Here is a 26,267-nt window from a genome sequence, read left to right as displayed (position 1 = left end):
TGGCGAAACATGCTCTTTCTGTCTCTGCCCCTCCCTCACGAATGCTGCTGCCTGCACAATTTGTTTTGTTTTTAACCATCAATCAATCAATCAATGTTTACTTATATAGCCCTAAATCACTAGTGTCTCAAAGGGCTGCACAAACCCCTTCTTAACCCTGAACGTACATTGAAAATACACGCAACCCTACCTTAAAATGCAGGACATTTGAGGCATTTAAGGAACTCCACCCGGACAGCCCCGCAAAAGAGGACATATCCGGTGGAAAGGGGACGTATGGTCAGTCTATCGTAGCCCGGTCACTGCTAGCATGCCGTGTGTTGTGCATTGTTTACACAGCATGCAGTACGCTACTTAATATGTCCGTGTGGAAACTCGTTCGGTACACCTCCGAACCGAACCGAAACCCCCGTACCGAAACAGTTCAATACGAAGACACGTACCGTTACACCCCTAATTATCATACATTTGGGCCTTGTTCACACTGCAGGTCAACTCTAATTGTTTTGCTCATATGTGACCTGTATCGGATTTTTACACGTCAATGTAAACACTGCAATTCCGAATTATTCATATCCGACCCGAAAAATACGGTAATCGCCGGCGCTTACCCGAGTGCTGAATCAAGGCGGTGGCATTGGCCTTGGCCTGCTGCAAGGCCGACGCCCAGCGCTGACACTCCCCCTCAGAGGTGGTCTTCAGGTGGTAGCTGCGTCCCGCGCTTGTTATCATCAAGTGGCAGGTGTCGCCCAGCTCGATGTGGGCGGCCGCCATGGGGATGGTGCCTCGACAGGTGTGCGCCATCTCTGCCTGCGTTCTGCAACAACAACAACACCAGAGTTTTGAGTGCAATATTAAATTTACACGCTTTATTACACTACCTTATCTGTACACACCTTTTAGTAGTCTTTTTTGAATGAAAACACAAACACTAGGGCTGTTGAATAAAGATTTAAATAAAAATCTTTGTGATATTAATATTAATTAGATACTATTAAATATGCCATTCTGGAAACTTACTGAAACTAAAGAGTTTGATATAATATGTATACATTTAATCACAGTGAATATTTACAAGTGTATCTTTTTTTTCCCCCAAGATGGCGCTGCTGTAGTGGCTGCTGTAGGCAGGAGCTCTGTGCTCTTGTGTCATCCTTTTGTGTTTCCTTCTTGTTTTCATGTCTTATTATATTTTTTTGCCTTTTGGTCCGGGACCCTTTGGGACTGTGTGACAAGGGGTGGCACTTTTCGTGACCTCTGTGGTGCTTTTTTTGTGGACTTCTGGATCTGCCTCCCGGGAGCCTTTTGGCCATGGAGACCAGCTGCTGGGTCTCTGCCACACCAGAGTCGGTTTGGAGGGACTGGAGGAGATGCGGATGAGGGGACAGAGCTGCGGAGCTGGCACTGAGCGCTGGGACGGAGAGGCTTCGCGGTGTCTTGGCTGGGTGAGCAGGTGTCGGACACCTCAGTCACCTTGGACGTATCCTCGCTCATCCATGCGGACTGTCTTGGTTGCTTTGTTGGGTCTGCTCCTGTCTCTGGCCATCCTCCCTCCACCCCAGCGGACGATGGCGTGGAACACCGCAGAGGCCACCACAGTGGATATGTTTCTTTTACTGTGTTGAATCCGCTTTGGACTGGACTCTCGCGACTGTGTTGGATCCATTGTGGATTGAACTTTCACAGTATCATGTTAGACCCGCTCGACATCCATTGCTTTCCTCCTCTCCAAGGTTCTCATAGTCATCATTGTCACCGACGTCCCACTGGGTGTGAGTTTTCCTTGCCCTTATGTGGGCCTACCGAGGATGTCGTGGTGGTTTGTGCAGCCCTTTGAGACACTAGTGATTTAGGGTTATATAAGTAAACATTGATTGATTGATTGATTGAGCTGTATGTAGAAGTGTCTGGTTGTATCTGCTACTTTAATGTCTTTAATGTCCTATGTGTTCTTAGATGTTTGACTCTTACACACATGGAAGAGGGATGTGTACTATGGCTATGAGTTGTTGTTTTTTCCCCTTGGCCTCAGTCTGCACCCCCTCTCCAGGGCCCAGGCTAAGACTGATTTTTTTTTATTTTATTTTAATCTTCTATTTTTTTCTCCCCCCCTTGTTTACCTGTATCTCATCTTTTTTTTGTAAGGGGCGCTGGAAGCCGGCAGACCCGTCAGCGATCCTGTTCTGTCTCCCTGTAATGTTTGTCTGATCTTGAATGGGATTGTGCTGAAAATTGTAATTTTCCTGACGGAATAAATAAAGTACTATCTAATCTAATCTAATCTCAATACCGCTAGAATATTGTTGAAAAATTCATTTATTTATGCTGTTCCTATTAAATTCGTGCACAGGTGTCAAACTCAAGGGCCCGGGGGCCAGATGTGGCCCGCCATGTCATTTTATTTGGTCCTCGAAAGCCAAGAAATAATATAAATTCAAAAACTACTGTAACTTTTCTCACTAAATGTATTCTTTCTTTCTATAAAAAAACAACTAATAAAAATGCATCACTTTATGAGTGGGGGAACCTTTCGGATCTCAAATATATTTAGTAGAATTTTATTTAACTTTTCACTGTGATTACTCAAAACTATTAAATAACCGAGCTAAACCGGGGCGGTTTAGATCGGTTGGTAGAGAGCCCGTGCCAGCAATTTGAGGGTTGCAGGTTCGATTCCCGCTTCCAACATCCTAGTCTCTGCCGTTGTGTCCTTGGGCAAGACACTTTACCCACCTGCTCCCAGTGCCACCCACACTGCTTTAAATGTAACTTAGATTTTGGGTTTTACTATGTAAAGCGCTTTGGGTCACTAGAGAAAAAGCGCTATATAAATATAATTCACTTCACTTCACTATTTCAGGAGAAAAAAAAAACATGTGCTCCGTGTAGTCGCAAATTATGTTAACTTAAATATTGTCTAATTTTGCAAAAATATATTATCAAACATTCAAACCATTGTTTAAATAGAAATAAAGACTAATAATAATGATTTCAAAGCAAGTTATCCATCAAATTTTGCAATATAAATGTAGCAATAGATGTCATGGTAAAATTGTGAAATTTACAGCATTTTTTTTTCTTTAAACTGTACTTTTTTACTGTAATAAACTGCAGTGCCGTTTTTTGGCATTTACAGTAATACACCGAAAAATCTAAAGTTGTTAATTTGCAGTAAAAAAACAACAACAACAAACTGGCAGCTCAGGTGCCAGAATTTTACTATAAAATTTACATTTTTTTTGTTTACTGTAGATTAAAACAAATGCAATTTTACAGTAAAACTTTTTTTTACCATAAAAACAGCAGTACTGTTATTATTGTCTATTGTCTAATTGTGCAAAAATATATTAGCAAACATTCAAACCATTGTTTAAATAGAAATAAAGACTAATAATGATTTCAAAGCAAGTTATCCATCAAATTGTGCAATATAAATGTAGCAATAGATGTCATGGTAAAATTGTGAACTTTACAGCATTTTTATTTTTAAACTGTACTTTTTTACTGTAATAAACTGCAGTGCCGTTTTTTGGCATTTACAGTAATACACCGAAAAATCTAAAGTTGTTAATTTGCAGTAAAAAAACAACAACAAACTGGCAGCTCAGGTGCCAGAATTTTACTGTAAAATTTAAATTTTTTTTTGTTTACTGTAGATAAAAAAACTGCAATTTTACAGTAAAACTTTTTTTTCAACCATAAAAACATTAGTACTGTTATTATTGTCTATTGTCTAATTATGCAAAAATATATTATCAGACATTCAAACCATTTTATAAATAGAAATAAATACCAATAATAATGATTTCAAATTCAGCAATGTAAAAGTAGCAATAGATGTCATGGTAACATTGTGAAATTTACAGAATTTTTTTTTTCAATTAAAAAAACTGTACTTTTTTACTGTAATAAAATGCGGTGCCGTTTTGGCATTTACATTAAAACACAGAAAAATTTACAGTTGTTTATTTGCGGGAAAAAAACAAAAAAACTAACTGGAAGCTCAGATGCCGAAATTTCACTGTAAAATTGCAGTGTTTTATTTACAGAAAACAAAATGTTTTTAAATTTACAGTAAAATTCTTAGCAACTGACCTGCCTTTTTTTTTTTACCATAAAAACAGCAGTACTGTTCCTCCATTTACAGTAATATACACTACATTTTGAGGTGAAATTATTGCAACTTACCATTTTTTTTTAACATTTTAGTATTCAAAAAAATGTACTAATAAAATGCAGTAAAAAAATGGTGTAATAATAGTATTCACTGTTACAAGTGGCCCTCTGGGGCCAAACATAACTGCAATGTGGCTCCGTGTATTCGCAAATTGTTAACTTAAATATTGTCTAATTATGCAAAAATGTATTATCAAATATTCAAACCATTTTTAAACAGAAATAAATACTAATAATAATGATTTCAAAGCAAATTATGCATCAAATTGTGCAATGTAAAAGTAGCAATAGATGTCATGGTAACATTGTGAAATTTACAGCTTTTTTTAACGAAAAAAACAGTAATTTTTTCACTGTAATGAACTGCGGTGCAGTTATGGCAGTTACAGTAAAACACAGAAAAATCTACAGTTGTTTATTTGCGGTAAAATAAAACCAAACAAAATAGCAGCTCACTTGCCAAAATTTTACTGAAAAATTGCAGTATTTTTAATTTTAATTAAAAAAAAATATATATATATATTTTACAGTAAAATTCTGGCAACTGAGCTGCCTTTTTTTTAATCATAAAAGCAGCAGTACTGTTCTTCCATTTAATGTATTATACACTAAATTTTGAGGTGAAATTGTTGCAACTTACCTTTTTTTTCTTCATATTTTGTTTTAAAAAATGTACTAATAAAATGCCTTACAAAAATGGTGTGATAATACAAGTATTCACTGTTAGAAGCGGCCCTCTGGGGCCAAAACATAACTGCAATGTGGGTCCGTGTATTCGAAAATTATTTTAACCTAAATATTGGCTAATAATGCAAAAATATATTATGAAATATTCAAACCATTTTTAAAATTAAAATAAAGACTAATAATGATTTCAAAGCAAGTTATCCGTCAAATTGTGCAATGTAAAAGTAGCAATAGATGTTATTGTAAAATTGTGAAATTTACAGCTTTTTTTAAATGAAAAAAACTGTCCTTTTTTTACCGTAATAAACTGCGGTGCCGTTTTGGCATTTACAGTAATACACTGAAAAATCTACAGTTGTTTACTTGCGGTAAAAAACAAAATCTGGCAGCTCAGTTGCCAGAATTTTACTGTAAAATTTAAATTTTTTTGTTTACTGTAAATAAAAACTGCAATTTTATAGTAAAACTTTTTTTAACCATAAAAACAGCAGTAATGTTCTTCCATTTACAGCAATATACACTACCTTTTGAGGTGAAATTATTGCAATTTACCATGTTTTTTCACATTTTAAGTTTTAAAAAATCTACCAATAAAATGCATTAAAAAATGGTGTAATAATAGTATTCACTGTTAGAAGCGGCCCTCTGGGGCCAAACACAACTGCGATGTGGCCCTCAGTGAAAATCAATCAATCAATCAATGTTTACTTATATAGCCCTAAATCACTAGTGTCTCAAAGGGCTGCACAACCCACTACGACATCCTCGGTAGGCCCACATAAGGGCAAGGAAAACTCACACCCAGTGGGACGTCGGTGACAATAATGACTATGAGAACCTTGGAGAGGAGGAAAGCAATGGATGTCGAGCGGGTCTAACATGATACTGTGAAAGTTCAATCCATAATAGTTCCATAATAGTTAATAGTTCCTCTTTGTAGGACTAAAGGATATAAAAATACATCTGCACCGTAACACAACATAAACACACCAGAACAAATACCCAGAATCCCTTGCAGCACTAACTCTTCCGGGACGCTACAATATACACCCCCCGCTACAACTTTAACACTTTTACAAATATGTGCCCACATAAGGGCAAGGAAAACTCACACCCAGTGGGACATCGGTGACAATAATGACCCAGTGGGACGTCGGTGACAATGATGACTATGAGAACCTTGGAGAAGAGGAAAGCAATGGATGTCGAGCGGGTCTAACATGATACTGTGAAAGTTCAATCCATAATGGATCCAACACAGTCGTGAGAGTCCAGTCCAAAGCGGATCCAACACAGCAGCAAGAGTCCCGTTCACAGCGGAGCCAGCAGGAAACCATCCCAAGCGGAGGCGGATCAGCAGCGCAGAGATGTCCCCAGCCGATACACAGGCAAGCTTTGACACCTCTGAATGGGTGAGATCAATTGATACCTATTAGGCCTATTAACTGCACAAATTTCTATTTAATTACAGTAGTTTAACAATATCAATACAATATTTAAACTACTTCCTTATTATGTTCCTATTCTGCACCTCCACAGATAACGCTACTAATTAATTGATGTCCAGCCATGGTCTCGTTGTTACTGAATTTGTCAATTGGTACTCGGAATCCTTTTTACAGCTCAACATAACTAAAACCGAGGACATGATTATTGATTTTAGAAGCCACACCAATGCCAAACCTCCCGCAGTCATCAAAAGGTCAGCCTGTAGACTGTGTGGGACAGCTAAAAGTACCTCGGCTCGGTCATGGACTCAAAGCTGACCTTCGAGATGAACCACAAATGGACACCAACGTCTTCATTGCCTGAGGAAACTGTCACGTCTCCACATAGATAGAACCATGTTGTCACCCTTTTATGGGACATATATTGAACCCATTCTGTCCTTCTCCCTGGTGTCATGGTTTGGTAGTTTGTCCTTGAGAAACCGGTCTGCACTAAATCAATTTGTACGCAGTGAATTCCAGCTCTTTCGCTCAGGTCAACAGTTAATAGTTCCTCTTTGTAGGACTAAAGGATATAAAAATACATCTGCACCGTAACACAACATAAACACAATAGAACAAATACCCAGAATCCCTTGTAGCACTAACTCTTCTGGGACGCTACAATCGACTCTAACACTGTTACAAATATGTGCCACACTGTGAACCCACACCAAACAAGAATGACCAACACATTTCGGGAGAACATCCGCATCGTAACACAACAGAACAAATGCCCAGAACCCCTTGCAGTACTAACCTTTCCGGGACACTACAATACACACCCCGCCCACCTCCTTTTTACCTGCACACTGTCTCCCGCTGTTTCCAACATCTACAAAGCAATTAGCTACCGGCTGCCACCTACTGATATGGAAGAGTACTACACAGTTACTCTGCCGAGCTCTAGACAGCACCGACACTCAACAACAACACACAATTCAGTGTTGTTAGTGGTGGTGTCTCTCCAGGGGTAGGGGGCGCCGCCCAAGACAGGCGGACGGACGGGGAAGGGACAGTTAAATTTGGCCTGTCGCCACTATCTCGTTTCCATCTCACCATAGCCTGGGGGAGGGCAATAGACAACAGACTGTGGTGAAGTAGGCCAGCTTTGTCGCGTGAAGAAGCCTACAATTTTTGGCCATGTTTTCCGCTTCGTGTGCTGAGTGACAATATACGATATATAATTCTATATTTTTTTTCCATAAAGTAAAAACAAAACAGGCCTAGTTATCTGAGATACTAAGTGTCATTATTTTGACTTAGTAAATATCGACTTACTAAGACAAAATTATGACTAAGTCAAATTAATGACTTACTGTAAATAAGCGTTTGCAATAAGCGTTTGAAAAATAGTTAAAAGTGGGGCCACATGCTGACATATGCTCAACTCCAAGAAGAAGCTGAGCCGGAAGGCAAAGCTCTCAATCCATCCTCATCTATCGTCATGACCGAAAGGACAAGATCACGGGTACAAGCGGCCCAAATGAGTTTCCTCTGCCGGGTGGCGGGGCTCCCATGTATCCCTAACTCTTCCGGGCTACGTTATACACCCCCGCTAGCACCAAAACCTCCCACCCCCAGCTCCCTGCGTGGTTGAGGTGGGCGGGGTTTGGTGCTCGCGGGGTGTATAACATACTCAGGAAGTGTCATGGATGCAAAGGAGTCTGGGTATTTGTTGTGTTACTGTGAGGATTTTCTCCTGAAATGTGTTTGTCATTCTTCTTTTGTGTGGGTTCACAATGTGGCGCATATTAGTAAGAGTGTTAAAGTTGTTTATATCACAACCGTCAGTGTACTCTGTGTCACCCAGTATGCCTTCCAGTCGTGTGCGTGCATCTGCGGAAGCCTCTCACAACATGTTGCTGGACTTGCAAGCAGTTTGTACATGTTGTAGAAGGTGTTTAAGGCAATGGCTTCATAGCACGCCCTTATTCTTGTCATCTGGGTGACCACCAGCAGATATTGGCGAGAATAGTTGCGGCTCCCATTGTCTTCCTCATTTTGGGAAAAGGGTCGAAATGGCTCTTTGAGTGGTAAATGTTGCCGACCCCTGGCCTAGTCTATAAAATCCGCTACACCTCCCTGATACCGAAATACATGTCAAACTACTTCTTTAAAGGGGAACATTATCACAATTTCAAAAGGGTTAAAAACAATAAAAATCAGTTCCCAGTGGCTTGTTGTATTTTTTGAAGTTTTTTTCAAAATTTTACCGGTCTCGGAATATCCCTAAATAAAGCTTTAAAGTGCCTTATTTTCGGCTCTCTGCGAAGACACTGGCCATTTCCCTGTGACGTCACACAGTGCTGCCAATGTAAACAAACAATGGGAATACCACAGCAAGATATAGCGACATTAGCTCGGATTCAAACTCGGATTTCAGCGACTTAAGCGATTCAACAGATTACGCATGTATTGAAACAGATGGTTGGAGTATGAAAATATTGAAGAAGAAACTGAAGCTATTGAGCGAATAGCTATTGACGCTACTCATAACCATAGCATGGCCGAATAGCTGTGTTAGCATCGCCGGTAAAATGTGCGGACCAAACGATCAGGACTTTCGCATCTTTTGACACTGGAGCAACTTAAATCCTTCGATTGGTAAGTGTTTGTTTCGCATTAGAAGTGGGTGGAAGGAAACATAATATAGTTGCAAATGCATCTGCAGGTTATCCATACATCTCTGTGCCATGTCTGCTTTAGCACCGCCGGTAAATAGCATGTTAGCATCGATTAGCGTAGCATGTTAGCATCGATTAGCTGGCAGTCAACATCAACAAAACTCACCTTTGTGATTTCGTTGACTATCGTTGCAAATGCATCTGCAGGTTATCCATACATCTCTGTGCCATGTCTGCTTTAGCACCGCCGGTAAATAGCATGTCAGCATCGATTAGCGTAGCATGTTAGCATCGATTAGCTGGCAGTCAACATCAACAAAACTCACCTTTGTGATTTCGTTGACTATCGTTGCAAATGCATTTGCAGGTTATCCATACATCTCTGTGCCATGTCTGCTTTAGCACCGCCGGTAAATAGCATGTTAGCATCGATTAGCGTAGCATGTTAGCATCGATTAGCTGGCAGTCAACATCAACAAAACTCACCTTTGTGATTTTGTTGACTATCGTTGCAAATGCATTTGCAGGTTATCCATACATCTCTGTGCCATGTCTGCCTTAGCATCGCCGGTCAAATGTGAAGACACTGGCATTCAATAGGGGTCTGGCGGGAGATTTCTTGCCAGTGGTGCAACTTGAATCCCTCCCTGTTAGTGTTGTTACACCCTCCGACAACACACCGTAGAGGCATGTCTCCAAGGTTCCCAAAAATAGTAAAAAAAAAACGGAAAATAACAGAGCTGAGACCCGGTGTTTGTAATGTGTTGAAAATGAAAATGGTGGGTGTGTTACCTCGGCGACGTCACATTCTGATGTCATCGCCTCCAGCCCGATAAACAGAAAGGCGTTTAATTCGCCAAAATTCACCCATTTAGTTCGGAAATCGGTTAAAAAAATAGATGGTCTTTTTTCTGCACCATCAAGGTATATATTGACACTTACGTAGGTCTGCTGATAATGTTCCCCTTTAACGTAAATGACCGCCCTAACCACAACACCAGGGGGAGCTCCACAAACCACGTTAAACCCAGATTCCGATCAAACAAAGGTCCTAAATCATTCTCTTTCTATGCCACATCAATGTGGAATGCACTCCCAACAGGTGTAAAAGTAAGTGCATCTCTATCCTCCTTCAAACCCGCTCTAAAACAACACCTCCAGGCAACTTCAACACTTTACTAATACCCTCCTCCATTCACATCCCATCTCCCCGGATTATAAATAACCTATTGTAAATAATCAAATGTACTTCTAATGTATTTGCTTGCGCTTATGCTATCTGAACTCACTAAGTTCTCTGCTCACTGTACATATCCTACTAAGTAAGACCTACACCATGGGTAGGGAACCTATGGTTCTAGAGCCAAATGTGGCTCTTTTGATGACTGCATCTGGCTCTCGGATAAATCTGAGCTAACACTGCTTAACACAATAAGTAATGACTAATTCCAACTGTAATCAAAATGTTAGAAATAACGTTCAAAATATTAAACATGCTCATGCATTTGAATCCATCCATCCTTTTTTCTACCATTATTTTTTTAGGGCTTGCCCTCCTGGGAGTTCTTCAGACCACCAAGCACCAACATGAAAGCCTGTTTCAGGGTTACGATATTTTTTTATTTTTCAATAAGTCTCTCTCCAGTAATGCGGACGTTGTACCGATCTGTTGTGGTGAAAAAGGAGCTGAGCCGGAAGGCAAAGCTCTCAATTTACCGGTCGATCTACGTTCCCATCCTCACCTATGGTCATGAGCTTTGGGTCATGACCGAAAGGATAAGATCACGGGTACAAGCGGCCGAAATGAGTTTGGGTCTCTCCCTTAGAGATAGGGTGAGAAGCTCTGCCATCCGGGAGGAACTCAAAGTAAAGCCGCTGCTCCTCCACATCGAGAGGAGCCAGATGAGGTGGTTCGGGCATCTGGTCAGGATGTGTTTAGGGCACGTCCAACCGGTAGGAGGCCACGGGGAAGACCCAGGACACGTTGGGAAGACTATGTCTCCCGGCTGGCCTGGGAACACCTCGGGATCCCCCGGGAAGAGCTAGACAAAGTGGCTGGGGAAAGGGAAGTCTGGGCTTCCCTGCTTAGGCTGCTGCCCCCGCGACCTGACCTCGGATAAGCGGAAGAAGATGGATGGATGGATGGATGGATGGATGGACTAAGTCTCTCAGTTGCTTCCCAGCAATTGTCTTTTTCGCTTTCGTTCTCGCTCGCACTCTGGCTCCAGCTCCAACCCCGTCTCTCCTCCTGGCTGCTGCTTATAATAGAGCGACAGGTGATTAGATAACAAGGCCAAGGTGGGTTGTCTTCGCACCTGTCAATGATTTCGAGGCCGGTTATGGCACACCCTGCTTCGCTGCAGGCCCGCAGGCCACGCCCTTCCACAGTTAGGTTCAGAATATCAATGTTATTACAAAGAATAAGAGACCTATTATACTCTAGTAATGTTGGTCTTACTTAAAAATGCACGCGTTTAGTTGTGTTCAGTGTTGAAAAAAAATCTATATGGCTCTTAGGGAAATACATTTGAAAATATTCGGATTCTTGGCTCTCTCAGCCAAAAAGGTTCCCGACCCCTGACCAGAGGTGGGTAGTATCGCGCTACATTTACTCCGTTACATCTACTTGAGTAACTTTTGGGATAAATTGTACTTCTAAGAGTAGTTTTTATGCAACATACTTTTACTTGAGTATATTTATAGAGAAGAAACGCTACTTTTACTCCGCTCCATTTATCTACAATCAGGTCGCTACTCGCTACTTTTTTTTAATCGATCTGTTAATGCACGCTTTGTTTGTTTTGATTTTGTCAGACACGCATTCAAAGTAAGATCTACGCATGCCTGCGTTTCACCAATCAAATGCAGTCACTGGTGACGTTGGACCAATCAAACAGAGCCAGGCGGTCACGTGATCGTACCACGTAGAACACGACATGTTGAAGAACTTATTGAGGTGTTACCATTTAGTGGTCAATTGTACGGAATATGTACTGTACTGTGCAATCTACTAATAAAAGTTTCAATCAATCAAAAGAGTAAAGGAAAAAAGACCCTTTTTATTTCAACCGTACTTCCCGTCAAAAGCCTAAAGACTGATCGCACAGTTCCTGTCTTCACAATAAAAGTGCCGCTCCATCGCGCCTGCGCTAACAAAATAAGAGTCTCCAAAAGCCAGCGCAAACAAGCTAGCAAGCTACGGAGTTTGCCGCCAATGTATTTTTTGTAAAGTGTATAAAAACTAATATGGGAGCTGGACAAATAAGATGCCAAAAACCAACGACTTTAATGATGTATTAGACAGGAAGGAGGAACTTTTTTTCTCCTCCATTTGAAAACCGGGACGTTATCAGCACTATACTGTCTGATTCCAATCAATGCAAGTCATCAGAATCAGGTAATACACCAACTTATATTCTTGTCTTCATGAAAGATAGGAATCTATATGTTAAACATGCATGTATATTCATTAAAATACCTTTTAACATGTGAACAAAAACGGCAAAATAAATAAATATAAAGTATATACTGTATATATAAAGGTATGTGTGTGTATGTATGTATGTATATATATATATATATATATATATATATATATATATATATATATATATATATATATATGATATGTGTGTATGTATATATATGAGGTAGATCACCTCAACTTGGTCATTTATTAAGTAATTGATTAACGTTGAAAAACTTATTGGGGTGTTACCATTTAGTGGTCAATTGTACGGAATATGTACTGTACTGTGCAATCTACTAATAAAAGTATCAATCAATCAATGAATGCCTACTGAGCCTATGGTGCTGTTAAGTTATTGTGGCTCAATTTGCCTTATTTTTTATTTTAATGTATTATTATTTGATATATAATATTGTTTTAGTTGCTTAAGAGATATTCCTGGCTCTGAATTTGCTCGTTGCTATTTTTATGTTTTTGTGCATTATTTGTTGCTGGAATCATTAAACAAACAGGTTACTCATCAGTTACTCAGTACTTGAGTAGTTTTTTCACAACATACTTTTTACTTTTACTCAAGTAAATATTTGGGTGACTACTCCTTACTTTTACTTGAGTAATAAATATCTTAAGTAACAGTACTCTTACTTGAGTACAATTTCTGGTTACTCTACCCACCTCTGCCCCTGACCTACACTGTTTCAATGTCCATTTCTCTGCTGATGCAATTGTTGATGACTGAAGTTCTGATATCAACCAAAGCTCCTCATCCCACCCCCCAGATTGTAAATAATGTAAATAATTCAATGTACATACTATGATGATTAACTTGTGTGATGACTGTATTATGAATGTGAGTGTTGTCTGTCTGTGTTGGCCCTGCGATGAGGTGGCGACTTGTCCAGGGTGTACCCTGCCTTCCGCCCGATTGTAGCTGAGATAGGCGCCAGCGCCCCCCGCGACCCCAAAAGGGAATAAGCGGTAGAAAAAAGGATGGATGTATTATGCTGATAGTATATATTTGTACCATGAATTGATTAACGTGGACCCCGACTTAAACAAGTTGAAAAACTTATTGGGGTGTTACCATTTAGTGGTCAGTTGTACGGAATATGTACTGAACTCTGCAATTTACTAATAAAAGTATGAAACAAAAACCTGTAGTAGGACAGCAGGCCGTTGCTGAGGACGAACCACCGGCGCTGGTAGCCCTTCAGGTAGTTGGTCCATTTAAAGAGCCAGCCTTTGTGGGTGTCCGGACACGGCAGGTGCATCCCCGGGAGAGTCGGCGAGGGCAGACGCCTCACTAACTCGTCCATGTCCGGGCTGCGGGGCGAGATAACCGCCGCTTTACTCGCTCCGGAGGACCACAGCTGCGCGGCTAAGCTAAGCGGATGCTAACCGCTGGACCCGGACCTATCTCCCCCGGGAGGGAGTATACCTCCGCCCTGATGTCGGCAAGGACGAAACAATTAAATATAACATTTAAATAAAACGGAACCGTGTTTTCCTTTCGACTTTTTTAGACGAGGCATTTTGATAATGAAGCTGGTGGCGTTTGGCGGGTTTTTACTGATGAGTCACGACTTTTAATTAAAAAGCATAAACCAAAAAATATAGGAATTAAGTTGGAAATTGAGAATTGTTTTGGCAATGATAAAATAATATCCTCAAATTCAGTTTACACCGCGCCTTGTTGTGTACTTTTAACTTTTTTAGTTAAAAAAAAAAAAAGAAAAAAAAAAGCGTTGAATTTAATTGTCATTGAAATGTTCAGAGGTTTGTTTTTGCGACAGTTGAGTCGGAATACGACACAGGCGCGGTCAATGGGAAATTACAATATTCCATCCATTTCTTACCGCTTGTCCCTTTTGGGGTCAATATTATGCATGCGAAAACCTCAAAGTATCATGCATTTTCTATGGGAAAAAAAAAAGAAAAGTAAATTTACCTTTGCAACCTCATTATAAACTATTTGCTGAGTTTTATATTCATAAATTTCACTTTTTCAATACCCGACCTGTTTTTTGTACCTTTAAAAAAAGAATTAGAACTCTACTTTAAAATAATTTCTACTTTTAACAACCAAAAAGCCGTGAAAGGTATGATGCTGTGTTCCAAACTTGGATTATTTACGGAACTTGTGTGAGCCTATGGTTTTACATTTTGTTACACACACACACACGCAATATATATATACACATACACATATATAAATATATATATACATATATATATATACACATATATGTATATATATATATATATATATATATATATATATATGTGTGTGTGTGTGTGTGTATACATACACATTTATATATATGTGTGTGTGTATATATATATATATGTATATACACACACATATATATACACACATACATATATACATACATATATATATATACACATGTGCATATATATACACACATATATATAAATATATACACACATATATATATATATACACACAAATACATATATATGTTAATGTATATATATACATATGAATGTACACAAATATGTATACATATACACATATATATATGTGTATATATATTGCACACATATATATATTACGTATGTATGTATATATATGTGTTTGTGTATATATACACATATATATATACATACATATGTATATATATATATATATATATACATATATATATATATATATATACATATATATATATATATATATATACATATATATATATATATATATATATATATGTATATATATATATATAGCTGAGATAGGCGCCAGCGCCCCCCGTGACCCCAAAAGGGAATAAGCGGTAGGAAATGGATGGATGGATAGCATATATATACACACATACATATATACATATATATATATACACACAAATACATATATATGTTAATGTGTATATATATACATATGAATGTATACAAATATGTATACATATACACATATATATATGTGTATATATATTGCACACATATATATATTACGTATGTATGTATATATATGTGTTTGTGTATATATACACATATATATATACATACATATGTATATATATATATATACATATATATATATATACATATATATATATATATATATATATATACATATATATATATATATATATATATATATATATATATATATATATATATGTATATATATATATATATAGCTGAGATAGGCGCCAGCGCCCCCCGTGACCCCAAAAGGGAATAAGCGGTAGGAAATGGATGGATGGATAGCATATATATACACACATACATATATATATATATATATATATATATACACACAAATACATATATATGTTAATGTGTATATATATACATATGAATGTATACAAATATGTATACATATACACATATATATACATACATATATGTGTATATATAATGCACATGTATATATATATATATATATATACTACGTATGTATGCATATATGTTTGTATATATATATATATACATACATATGTATATATATATGTGTTTGTATATATATATATATATATAGCTGAGATAGGCGCCAGCGCCCCCTGCGACCCCAAAAGGGAATAAGCGGTAGAAAAGGGATGCATGAATGTATATATACATACTAATCTGGATTTTTCTTTTGAGGTTATCTCTCATACAATGGACATGCACCTACCGTGAAAATTTCAGCCCCCTCCATGATTTCTAAGTGGGAGAACTTGCAAAATGGCAGGGTGGTCAAATACCTATTTCTTGACTGTGTATATATATATATATATATATATACATACACACACACTCATTATTATATATATCTATCCATTTTTCTACCGCTTATTCCCTTTGGGGTCGCGGGGCCCGCGCTGGTGCCTATCTCAGTTACAATCGGGCGGAAGGCGGTGTACACCCTGGACAAGTCGCTCCTCATCGCAGACATTATACATATATATATGTATATATATATAATTTTTTCCTGAGGGAACTCTCCTGAAGGAATTAATAAAGTACCATATATATATATAAAATTTGTTTCCATTTTAGTTACTTTATTGAGTCTACAACCCCCTGGCGCTTTTTGTACTGTTTCTGTTGTTTTATTATTTTTTCTTGATTGTATATAAATGTTGCATATTATAAAGGCTTATAAAATAAAATAAAAATCATGCATTTTCCAAAACATTACGTTTCAACGATTAATCAACACATACATGTATTGTAAATGATTGTATTAAATACACTTTAATGTTAACGATGAAGTTAAATTTCAGATGTAAAAAAGTCAAGAGCCCCCAATAAAACAAAACGCATGCTTGCGAAAGCTTTATTCAACACATCAAAAATGGTCAAATATTGGACTCTACTACAGAGTTGTTTTTCTTTTAAATAAATAGCACAATGAATAATACATACAATAAGCACATTTGGCTGCAGAGTAGAGGAACAGGGTCACATTTAAATAATTAATTATTAATAATAATAAGCAAATAGCAGAACAATTTTTGAATTTTGGCATCATCACAATCATAAATAAGGTGTCCCTTACAATACAATCATTTATGAAAAGTGCTTCTTTGCTGTTTGTCGGACAATTTATGAAATAAATAAGTATGGCACCATGACAGAATGCTTTGCTCACTTGCATTGTGCTGCTAAGAAGTTGTTTCCACAGCACAATGCAAGTTTGTAACCCACCCGTGTGTGCCTTCAACTGCAGTTTGAAACCCACCGATGTGCGCCCACAGGTTTGCTGGATGGAGAAGTAAGGCGGTCAGCACAGCAGAAAGGATTTTTTTCTTCTTCTATTTTCGTAACGGTCAAAAAACACTTTGCTACGAGAGCGACCTCTCATCGTCTTGAGGCTTCACAGTGAGAATTGTCCCCAGTATGCAGCATCCTTCCAAGTCAAAAGGCCCGCCGTCTGTCCGCATTTCGACGCTTCAGAGGAGGCCGTCTTGCTCGAAAACCGAGGGCAAAAGGGAGAAGTCGAAGGGCGCGAACTTGACGCCTGTGCCGTGGTAGAATTTGTTCTGAAACTCCACCCTGAAATCGGACATTTCATCTCACAACATTGGACATCAAACAACTGATGCTTTCACTGACTGTAGAAAAGGAAAATACATTAAAATGCATTTTTTTAAAGATATTTGTGGAATTTAAAATGCCTTCCAGTTGAGTTATGTCAGAGGTGTCAAAGTGGTATTCACTGGGGGCCACATTACAGTTATATTTATAACTTTTATAGGGACGGCGTGGCGCAGTGGGAGAGTGGCCGTGCGCAACCCGAGGGTCCCTGGTTCAAATCCCACCTAGTACCAACCTCGTCACGTCCGTTGTGTCCTGAGCAAGACACTCCACCCTTGCTCCTGATGGGTGCTGGTTGGCGCCTTGCATGGCAGCTCCCTCCATCAGTGTGTGAATGTGTGTGTGAATGGGTGAATGTGGAAGTAGTGTCAAAGCGCTTTGAGTACCTTGAAGGTAGAAAAGCGCTATACAAGTACAACCCATATTTGGGCCCCAATTAGCCGCTTCTAACAGTGAATATTATTATTACACCATTTTTTTAATACATTTTATTAGTAGATTTTTTTAAAACTAAAATAAAAAAAAAAAAAAGGTAAATAGCAATAATTTCACCTAAAAATGTAGTGTATGTTACTGTAAATGGAAAAACTACTGGTGTTTTTAAGGTTTAAAAAAAAAGGCAGAATTTTAATGTAAAATTAAACAATTTTACTGTAAAACTAAACAAAAAAAAATTTCCTGTAAAAAAAAAAAAAAAGAAGCAATTTTACAGTCAAATTTTGGCACCTGAGCTGCCTTTTTTAACCATAACAACATCCATCCATCCATCCATTTTCTACCGCTTATTCCCTTTCGGGGTCGCGGGGGGCGCTGGCGCCTATCTCAGCTACAATCGGGCGGAAGGCGGGGTACACCCTGGACAAGTCGCCACCTCATCGCAGGGCCAACACAGATAGACGGACAACATTCACACACTGGGGCCAATTTAGTGTTGCCAATCAACCTAACCATAACAACAGCACCAGCTTTTCAATTTTCAATGTTTTCCAAAGTTACAGTCATTATTACACCATTTTTTTAATGCATTTTACTAGTAGATTTTTTTTAAACTAAAAAAAAAAAAAAAAAAAAGGTAAATAGCAATAATGTCACCTAAAAATGTAGTGTATGTTACTGTAAATGGAAAAACTACTGCTGTTTTTATGGTTTAAAAAAAAGGCAGAATTTTAATGTAAAATTAAACAATTTTACTGTAAAATTAAACAAAAAAAATGTTCCTGTAAAAAAAAAAAAAAAAAGAAGCAATTTTACAGTCAAATTTTGGCACTGAGCTGCCTTTTTTAACCATAACAACATCCATCCATCCATTTTCTACCGCTTATTCCCTTTCGGGGTCGCGGGGGGCGCTGGCGCCTATCTCAGCTACAATCGGGCGGAAGGCGGGGTACACCCTGGACAAGTCGCCACCTCATCGCAGGGCCAACACAGATAGACGGACAACATTCACACACTGGGGCCAATTTAGTGTTGCCAATCAACCTAACCATAACAACAGCACCAGTTTTTCAATTTTCAATGTTTTCCAAAGTTACAGTACTGTGATTTTTACAGCATTTTTCTACAATGAAAAAAAACTGTTTTTACTGTAAAAAACTGTGGTGCCATTTTGGCATTAATGGTGAAGTGAAGTGAATGATATTTATATAGCGCTTTTCTCTAGTGACTCAAAGCGCTTTACATAGTAAAACCCAAAATCCAAGTTACATTTAAACCAGTGTGGGTGGCACTGGAGCAGGTGGGTAAAGTGTCTTGCCCAAGGACACAACGGCAGTGACTAGGATGGTGGAAGCGGAATCGAACCTGCATCCCTCAAGTTGCTGGCACGGCCGCTCACCAACCGAGCTATACTGAAAAGTTTTTTTAACAGTAAAATCAATTTTGGTACTGTTTTTTTTTTTGCCACATACATACGGTAAGACACAAAAACATTAAAAAAAACAACATTTTACGATAAAAAAAAAATACAACTGGCATCTTTTTGCAGGAATTTTACAGATTTATTTCATTTATTTATATTAAAGTTAAAAGTTTTTACTGTAAAATTCTGGTGACTGAGCTACCAGTTAAATATATATTTTTTTGCAGCATATGTAAAAAAAATATATTGTTGATGTATTATATATCCAGTGAAGTGAAGTGATTTATATTTATATAGCGCTTTCTCTAGTGACTCAAAGCGCTTTACATAGTAAAACCCAAAATCCAAGTTACATTTAAACCAGTGTGGGTGGCACTGGGAGCAGGTGGTAAAGTGTCTTGCCCAAGGACACAACGGCAGTGACTAGGATGGCGCAAGCGGAATCGAACCTGCATCCCTCAAGTTACTGGCACGGCCGCTCTACCAACCGAGCTGTCGCCACCTGTCACATCACACCTTGACCTTTTTGGACTTTCCTGCTGTTTTCCCGTGTCATGTTTTAGTTATTGTCTTGCGCTCCTATTTGGTAGCTTTTCCTGTTTTGTTGGTATTTTCTAGACCGGTTCAGTTGTTTTTATCCTTCTTTGTGGGGACATTATTGATCGACATGTCATGTACGGACGTACTTTGTGGACGCCGTCTGCTCCACACGCCGTAAGTCTTTGCTGTCGTCCAGCATTATTTTTTCTTTACTTTCTCACCAGTTCAGTTGTAGTTTTGTTTTGCATAGCCTTAGCCATAGTGAAACCCAATATCTAAGTTACATTTAAACCAGTGTGGGTGGCACTGGGAGCAGGTGGGTAAAGTGTCTTGCCCAAGGACACAACGGCAGTGACTAGGATGGCGGAAGCGGGAATTGAACCTGGAACCCTCAAGTTGCTGGCACGGCCGCTCTACCAACCGAGCTATGCCCCCCCCCCCCCCCCCCCCAAAAAAAACAACTAACTGTCATGTTCAATAAATAATAATAAATTAAAATGTTATGAGTTATTGACCTACTTAATACTCCAATTATTAAAGTTTTTTGGGGGAAAATATTGCATATGTTGTGTTGTTTTGCCAAGAAAACCTGGGCTTTGACAAAAAGGGCATAGAACATAACACCCCCACCCAAAAAAAAATAACAACAAAAAAAATATGTTGTGTTGTTTTTGCCAAGAAAACCTGGGCTTTGACAAAAAGGGCCTAGAACATAACACTCCCCCCCCCCCCAAAAAAATAACAACAAAAAAAATATGTTGTGTTGTTTTTGCCAAGAAAACCTGGGCTTTGACAAAAAGGGCATAGAACATAACACCCCCCCAAAAAAAATAACAACAAAAAAAATATGTTGTGTTGTTTTTGCCAAGAAAACCTGGGCTTTGACAAAAAGGGCATAGAACATAACACCCCCACCCAAAAAAAAATAACAACAAAAAAAATATGTTGTGTTGTTTTTGCCAAGAAAACCTGGGCTTTGACAAAAAGGGCCTAGAACATAACACTCCCCCCCCCCCCCCCCCAAAAAAATAAAAATATGTTGTGTTGTATTTGCCAAGAAAACCTGGGCTTTGACAAAAAGGGCATAGAACATAACACCCCCACCCAAAAAAAAAATAACAACAAAAAAAATATGTTGTGTTGTTTTTGCCAAGAAAACCTGGGCTTTGACAAAAAGGGCCTAGAACATAACACCCCCCCCCCCAAAAAAAAAAAAAAAAAATATGTTGTGTTGTTTTTGCCAAGAAAACCTGGGCTTTGACAAAAAGGGCATAGAACATAACACTGCCCCCCCCCCCCCCAAAAAAAAATAACAAAAAAAATATGTTGTGTTGTTTTTGCCAAGAAAACCTGGGCTTTGACGCAAAGGGCATAGAACATAACACCCCCCCCCCCAAAAAAAAAATAACAACAAAAAAAAATATGTGTTGTTTTTGCCAAGAAAACCTGGGCTTTGACAAAAAGGGCATAGAACATAACACCCCCCCCCCAAAAAAAAATAACAACAAAAAAAATATGTTGTGTTGTTTTTGCCAAGAAAACCTGGGCTTTGACAAAAAGGGCATAGAACATAACACCCTCCCCCCAAAAAAAATAACAACAAAAAAAATATGTTGTGTTGTTTTTGCCAAGAAAACCTGGGCTTTGACAAAAAGGGCATAGAACATAACACCCCCCCCCCCAAAAAATAACAACAAAAAAAATATGTTGTGTTGTTTTTGCCAAGAAAACCTGGGCTTTGACAAAAAGGGCATAGAACATAACACCCCCCCCCCCCAAAAAAAAATATGTTGTGTTGTTTTGGCCAAGAAAACCTGGGCTTTGACAAAAAGGGCATAGAACATAACACTCTCCCCCCCAAAAAAATAACAACAAAAAAAATATGTTGTGTTGTTTTTGCCAAGAAAACCTGGGCTTTGACAAAAAGGGCATAGAACATAACCCCCCCCCCAAAAAAAATATGTTGTGTTGTTTTTGCCAAGAAAACCTGGGCTTTGACAAAAAGGGCATAGAACATAACACCCCCCCCCCCAAAAAAAAACTAAAAAAAAAAAACTTTACATCAACAGATAGACCTGAAGTTGATCCGGAGACTTAAGCATTTGAAAATAAAACAAAACAAAACCAAAAAAAAAAGGTTACAACCTTTTTTTTTAACACTTTTATGAGTGGGGCCCTTTTGGATCCCCAAGAATTTTAGTGGGACTTTAAAAAAAAAAAAATCTAATGACATTCTTGGATGCAGGCACAGGTTTCAAAGGTTTTACTGTAGTTCCAGCAAAGGTACGAGGGAGTGGGCAAAAAAGGTAATAAAAAGGGCAAAAAATAGTCGAGCAACAAACAAAGACTAAAACTAAATGCTACAAACGGACAGGACCGTGTGGTCAGGCTTAAGTCTTTCAAAGTCAAACAATACACATGTATATTCATATATTACCAGAGGTGGGTAGTAACACACTACATTTACTCAGTTACATTTACTTGAGTAACTTTTGGGTTAAATTGTACTTCTACGAGTAGTTTTTATGCAACATACTTTTACTTTTACTTGAGTATATTTATAGAGAAGAAACACTACTTTTACTCCGTTCCATTTATCTACATTCAGCTCGCTACTCGCTACTTTTTTTATCGATCTATTAATATTTGTTTTGGTTAATGACAGAGCTTCAAAGTAGAATCCACGCATGCCTGCGTTTCACCGATCATATGCAGTCACTGGTGATGTTGGACCAATCAAACAGAGCCAGGCGGTCACATGACCTGACTTGAACAAGTTACAAAACTTATTGGGGTGTTACCATTTAGTGGTCAATTGTACGGAATATGTACTGTACTGTGCAATCTACTAATAAAAGTTTCAATCAATCGATCAAAAGTGTAAAGGAAAAAAGACACTTTTTATTTCAACCGTACTTCCCGTCAAAAGCCTAAAGACTGATCGCACAGTTCCTGTCTTCACAATAAAAGCGCCGCTCCATCGCGCCTGCGCTAACAAAATAAGAGTCTCCGAAAGCCAGCGCAAACAAGCTAGCAAGCTACGGAGTTTGCCGCCAATATATTTCTTGTAAAGTGTATCAAAACGAATACAGAAGCTGGACAAATAAGATGCCAAAAACCAACGACTTTCATGTGTTATTAGACAGAAAAGAGGAAATTATTTTCTCCTCCATTTGAAAACGTGGACGTCTGATTCCAATCAATGCAAGTCATCAGAATCAGGTAATACACCAACTTATATTCTTGTCTTCATGAAAGATAGGAATCTATATGTTAAACATGCATGTATATTCATTAAAACACCTTCAGCATGTGAACAAAAACGGCAAAATAAATAAATATAAATGATATACTGTATATATAAATGTATGTGTATATATATATATATGATATGTGTGTGTATAAATGATTTGTGTGTGTATGTATATGTACATATGAGGTAGATAACCCCGACTTGGTCATTTACTAAGTAATTGATAAACGTTGAAAAACTTATTGGGGTGTTACCATTTAGTGGTCAATTGTAGGGAATATGTACTGTACTGTGCAATCTAATAATAAAAGTTTCAATCAATCAATCAAAAGTGTAAAGGAAAAAAGACACTTTTTATTTCACCCGTACTTCCCGTCAAAAGCCTAAAGACTGATCGCACAGTTCCTGTCTTCACAATAAAAGTGCCGCTCCATCGCGCCTGCGCTAACAAAATAAGAGTCTCCCAAAGCCAGCTCGAACAAGCTAGCAAGCTACGGAGTTTTCCGCCAATGTATTTCTTGTAAAGTGTATAAAAACGAATATAGAAGCTGGACAAATAAGATGCCAAAAACCAACGACTTTCATGTGGTATTAGACAGAAAAGAGGAACTTTTTTTCTCCTCCATTTGAAAACGTGGACGTCTGATTCCAATCAATGCAAGTCATCAGAATCAGGTAATACACCAACTTATATTCTTGTCTTCATGAAAGATAGGAATCTATATGTTAAACATGCATGTATATTCATTAAAACACCTTCAACATGTGAACAAAAACGGCAAAATGAATAAATATAAATGATATACTGTATATATAAATGTATGTGTATATATATATATATATATATATATATATGATATGTGTGTATGAATGATTTGTGTGTGTATGTATACGTACATATGAGGTAGATAACCCCGACTTGGTAATTTACTAACTAATTGATAAACGTTGAAAAACTTATTGGGGTGTTACCATTTAGTGGTCAATTGTAGGGAATATGTACTGTACTGTGCAATCTAATAATACAAATTTTAATCAATCAAATCAATCAATCAAATCAATGAATGCCTACTGAGGCTAAGGTGCTGTTAAGTTATTGTGGCTCAATGTGGCATTTTTTAATTTTATTTTAATGTACTATTATTTAATATATATTATTGTTTTAGTTGCTTAAGAGATATTCCTGGCTCTGAATTTGCTCATTTCTATTTTTATGTTTTTGTGCATTATTGGTTGCCGTAATCGGGTTACTCATCAGTTACTCAGTACTTGAGTAGTTTTTTCACAACATACTTTTTTACTTTTACTCAAGTAAATATTTGGGTGACTACTCCTTACTTTTACTTGAGTAATACATCTCTAAAGTAACTGTACTCTTACTTGAGTACAATTTCTGGGTACTCTACCCACCTCTGTATATTACTCATTGTTAAAATCAGCCCTTTGAGGGCAAATAAGTGCGATGTGGCCCTCAATGAAAACCAGTTGACACCCCTGGTCTACGGCAACACTAGTTTGTTCAACACAACACTGATATGGAAACAGGAGTTCAGGACACTCGGAGCAAACAAAGCCATGCCTAACTTTAAGATTGTGTGCTGGTGCAGCGAGGACTCACCAGTGGAGGCGGAGAGCGTGGAGGAACGCCGACAAACCTTCCATGACCAGCAGGATGGACACGGTGAGTAGCGCAAAGACGCCAAACACGGGTACTAAACACACCACCCCGACTCTCGTGGTGACCTTGAAGCCGAGGCGCATCACCATGTCCCACAGCACCTCGGACAGCTCTGGACGGGATAAATCCACCAAATCCATGACAAACATCACAATTTTGCGCCTCGACGGATTAGGGCGGCACTTACGCGCGTGCGCCAAGCTGAGAGCCCAGAGTCGCAGGTACGACGCCGTGTTGGATATGCAGCCCAGGCAGTACTCGATGGTGTGGATGGCCTGGTGCAGGAGCACGTCGGCAAAGTCAAACTGGACAACAAATACAACATTTTTGGTCAATTGAAACTCAGCATTGTTCTCTTTTAAGGTCAGAAAATGTAGTATGACACCCTTGTTCTACAGTATCTCCTCTGACCTTCTTCCCCGTTAATATTTTCATGGACAAATCAATTGAACGTCCTTGGCTAGCGTTATTTGCTTCCATATGGTGCAGACTTGCGGTACTATACCTCTACTGCTTCTCCATTTCTTTCTTTAATTCTATGAATGTCAATCACTGTCCTGGACACTCACTTCCTTTTCTTCCAATAGTTGTAAAAACAAAGTGACGTGGAAATCTAGCTGGAAGCTAATGCTAATAAAACTAGGTGACTCGGTAAAAAATCTGGGTATTATTTTCGACCCAACTCTCTCCTTTGAGTCACACATTAAAAGCGTTACTAAAACGGCCTTCTTTCTTCTCCGTAATATCGCTAAAATTCGCTCCATTTTGTCCACTAAAGACGCCGAGATCATTATCCATGCGTTTGTTACGTCTCGTCTCGATTACTGTAACGTATTATTTTCGGGTCTCCCCATGTCTAGCATTAAAAGATTACAGTTGGTACAAAATGCGGCTGCTAGACTTTTGACAAGAACAAGAAAGTTTGATCACATTACGCCTGTACTGGCTCACCTGCACTGGCTTCCTGTGCACTTAAGATGTGACTTTAAGGTTTTACTACTTACGTATAAAATACTACACGGTCTAGCTCCATCCTATCTTGCCGATTGTATTGTACCATATCAATCATCAATCAATCAATGTTTATTTATATAGCCCCAAATCACAAATGTCTCAAAGGACTGCACAAATCATTACGACTACAACATCCTCGGAAGAACCCACAAAAGGGCAAGGAAAACTCACACCCAGTGGGCAGGGAGAATTCACATCCAGTGGGACGCCAGTGACAATGCTGACTATGAGAAACCTTGGAGAGGACCTCAGATGTGGGCAACCCCCCCCCTCTAGGGGACCGAAAGCAATGGATGTCGAGCGGGTCTAACATGATACTGTGGAAGTTCAATCCATAGTGGCTCCAACACAGCCGCGAGAGTTCAGTTCAAGCGGATCAAAGACAGCAGCGAGAGTCCCGTCCACAGGAAACCATCTCAAGCGGAGGCGGAT

The 26,267-nt window shown here is 38.5% G+C and overlaps 2 protein-coding genes across 3 annotated transcripts in view; both read right to left on the bottom strand.

Moving 5' to 3' along the window:
* Positions 1 to 510: 510 nt before the first annotated feature.
* Positions 511 to 14,008, bottom strand: LOC133536639 (oxysterol-binding protein 2). The gene is made up of 3 exons (XM_061877259.1): positions 13,602 to 14,008; positions 612 to 817; positions 511 to 521 (listed from the first exon to the last, which is right to left on the bottom strand). The coding sequence occupies exons 1-3, from the start codon at positions 13,760 to 13,762 to the stop codon at positions 511 to 513; spliced, it is 378 nt and encodes a 125-aa protein (XP_061733243.1). The 5' UTR covers positions 13,763 to 14,008.
* A 2,709-nt stretch (positions 14,009 to 16,717) lies between these two features.
* The window catches only part of LOC133535842 (V-type proton ATPase 116 kDa subunit a 2-like), a 54,368-nt gene continuing 44,818 nt past the window's right edge, over positions 16,718 to 26,267 (bottom strand). For both annotated transcript variants that reach the window (XM_061875818.1, XM_061875817.1), the window contains exons 18-20: positions 25,009 to 25,126; positions 24,762 to 24,933; positions 16,718 to 17,450 (exon numbers count right to left, since the gene is read on the bottom strand). In XM_061875818.1, the coding sequence (XP_061731802.1) occupies positions 17,348 to 17,450; positions 24,762 to 24,933; positions 25,009 to 25,126 (393 nt within the window). In that variant the 3' untranslated portion in view covers positions 16,718 to 17,347. The remainder of the gene's footprint in view (positions 17,451 to 24,761; positions 24,934 to 25,008; positions 25,127 to 26,267) is intronic.

The sequence above is a fragment of the Nerophis ophidion genome, linkage group LG17, assembly GCF_033978795.1.
Source record: "Nerophis ophidion isolate RoL-2023_Sa linkage group LG17, RoL_Noph_v1.0, whole genome shotgun sequence".
NCBI lineage: Eukaryota > Metazoa > Chordata > Actinopteri > Syngnathiformes > Syngnathidae > Nerophis > Nerophis ophidion.
The sequence above is the reverse complement of the archived record's forward strand: the minus strand, read 5'-3'. Positions and strand labels throughout refer to the sequence as shown.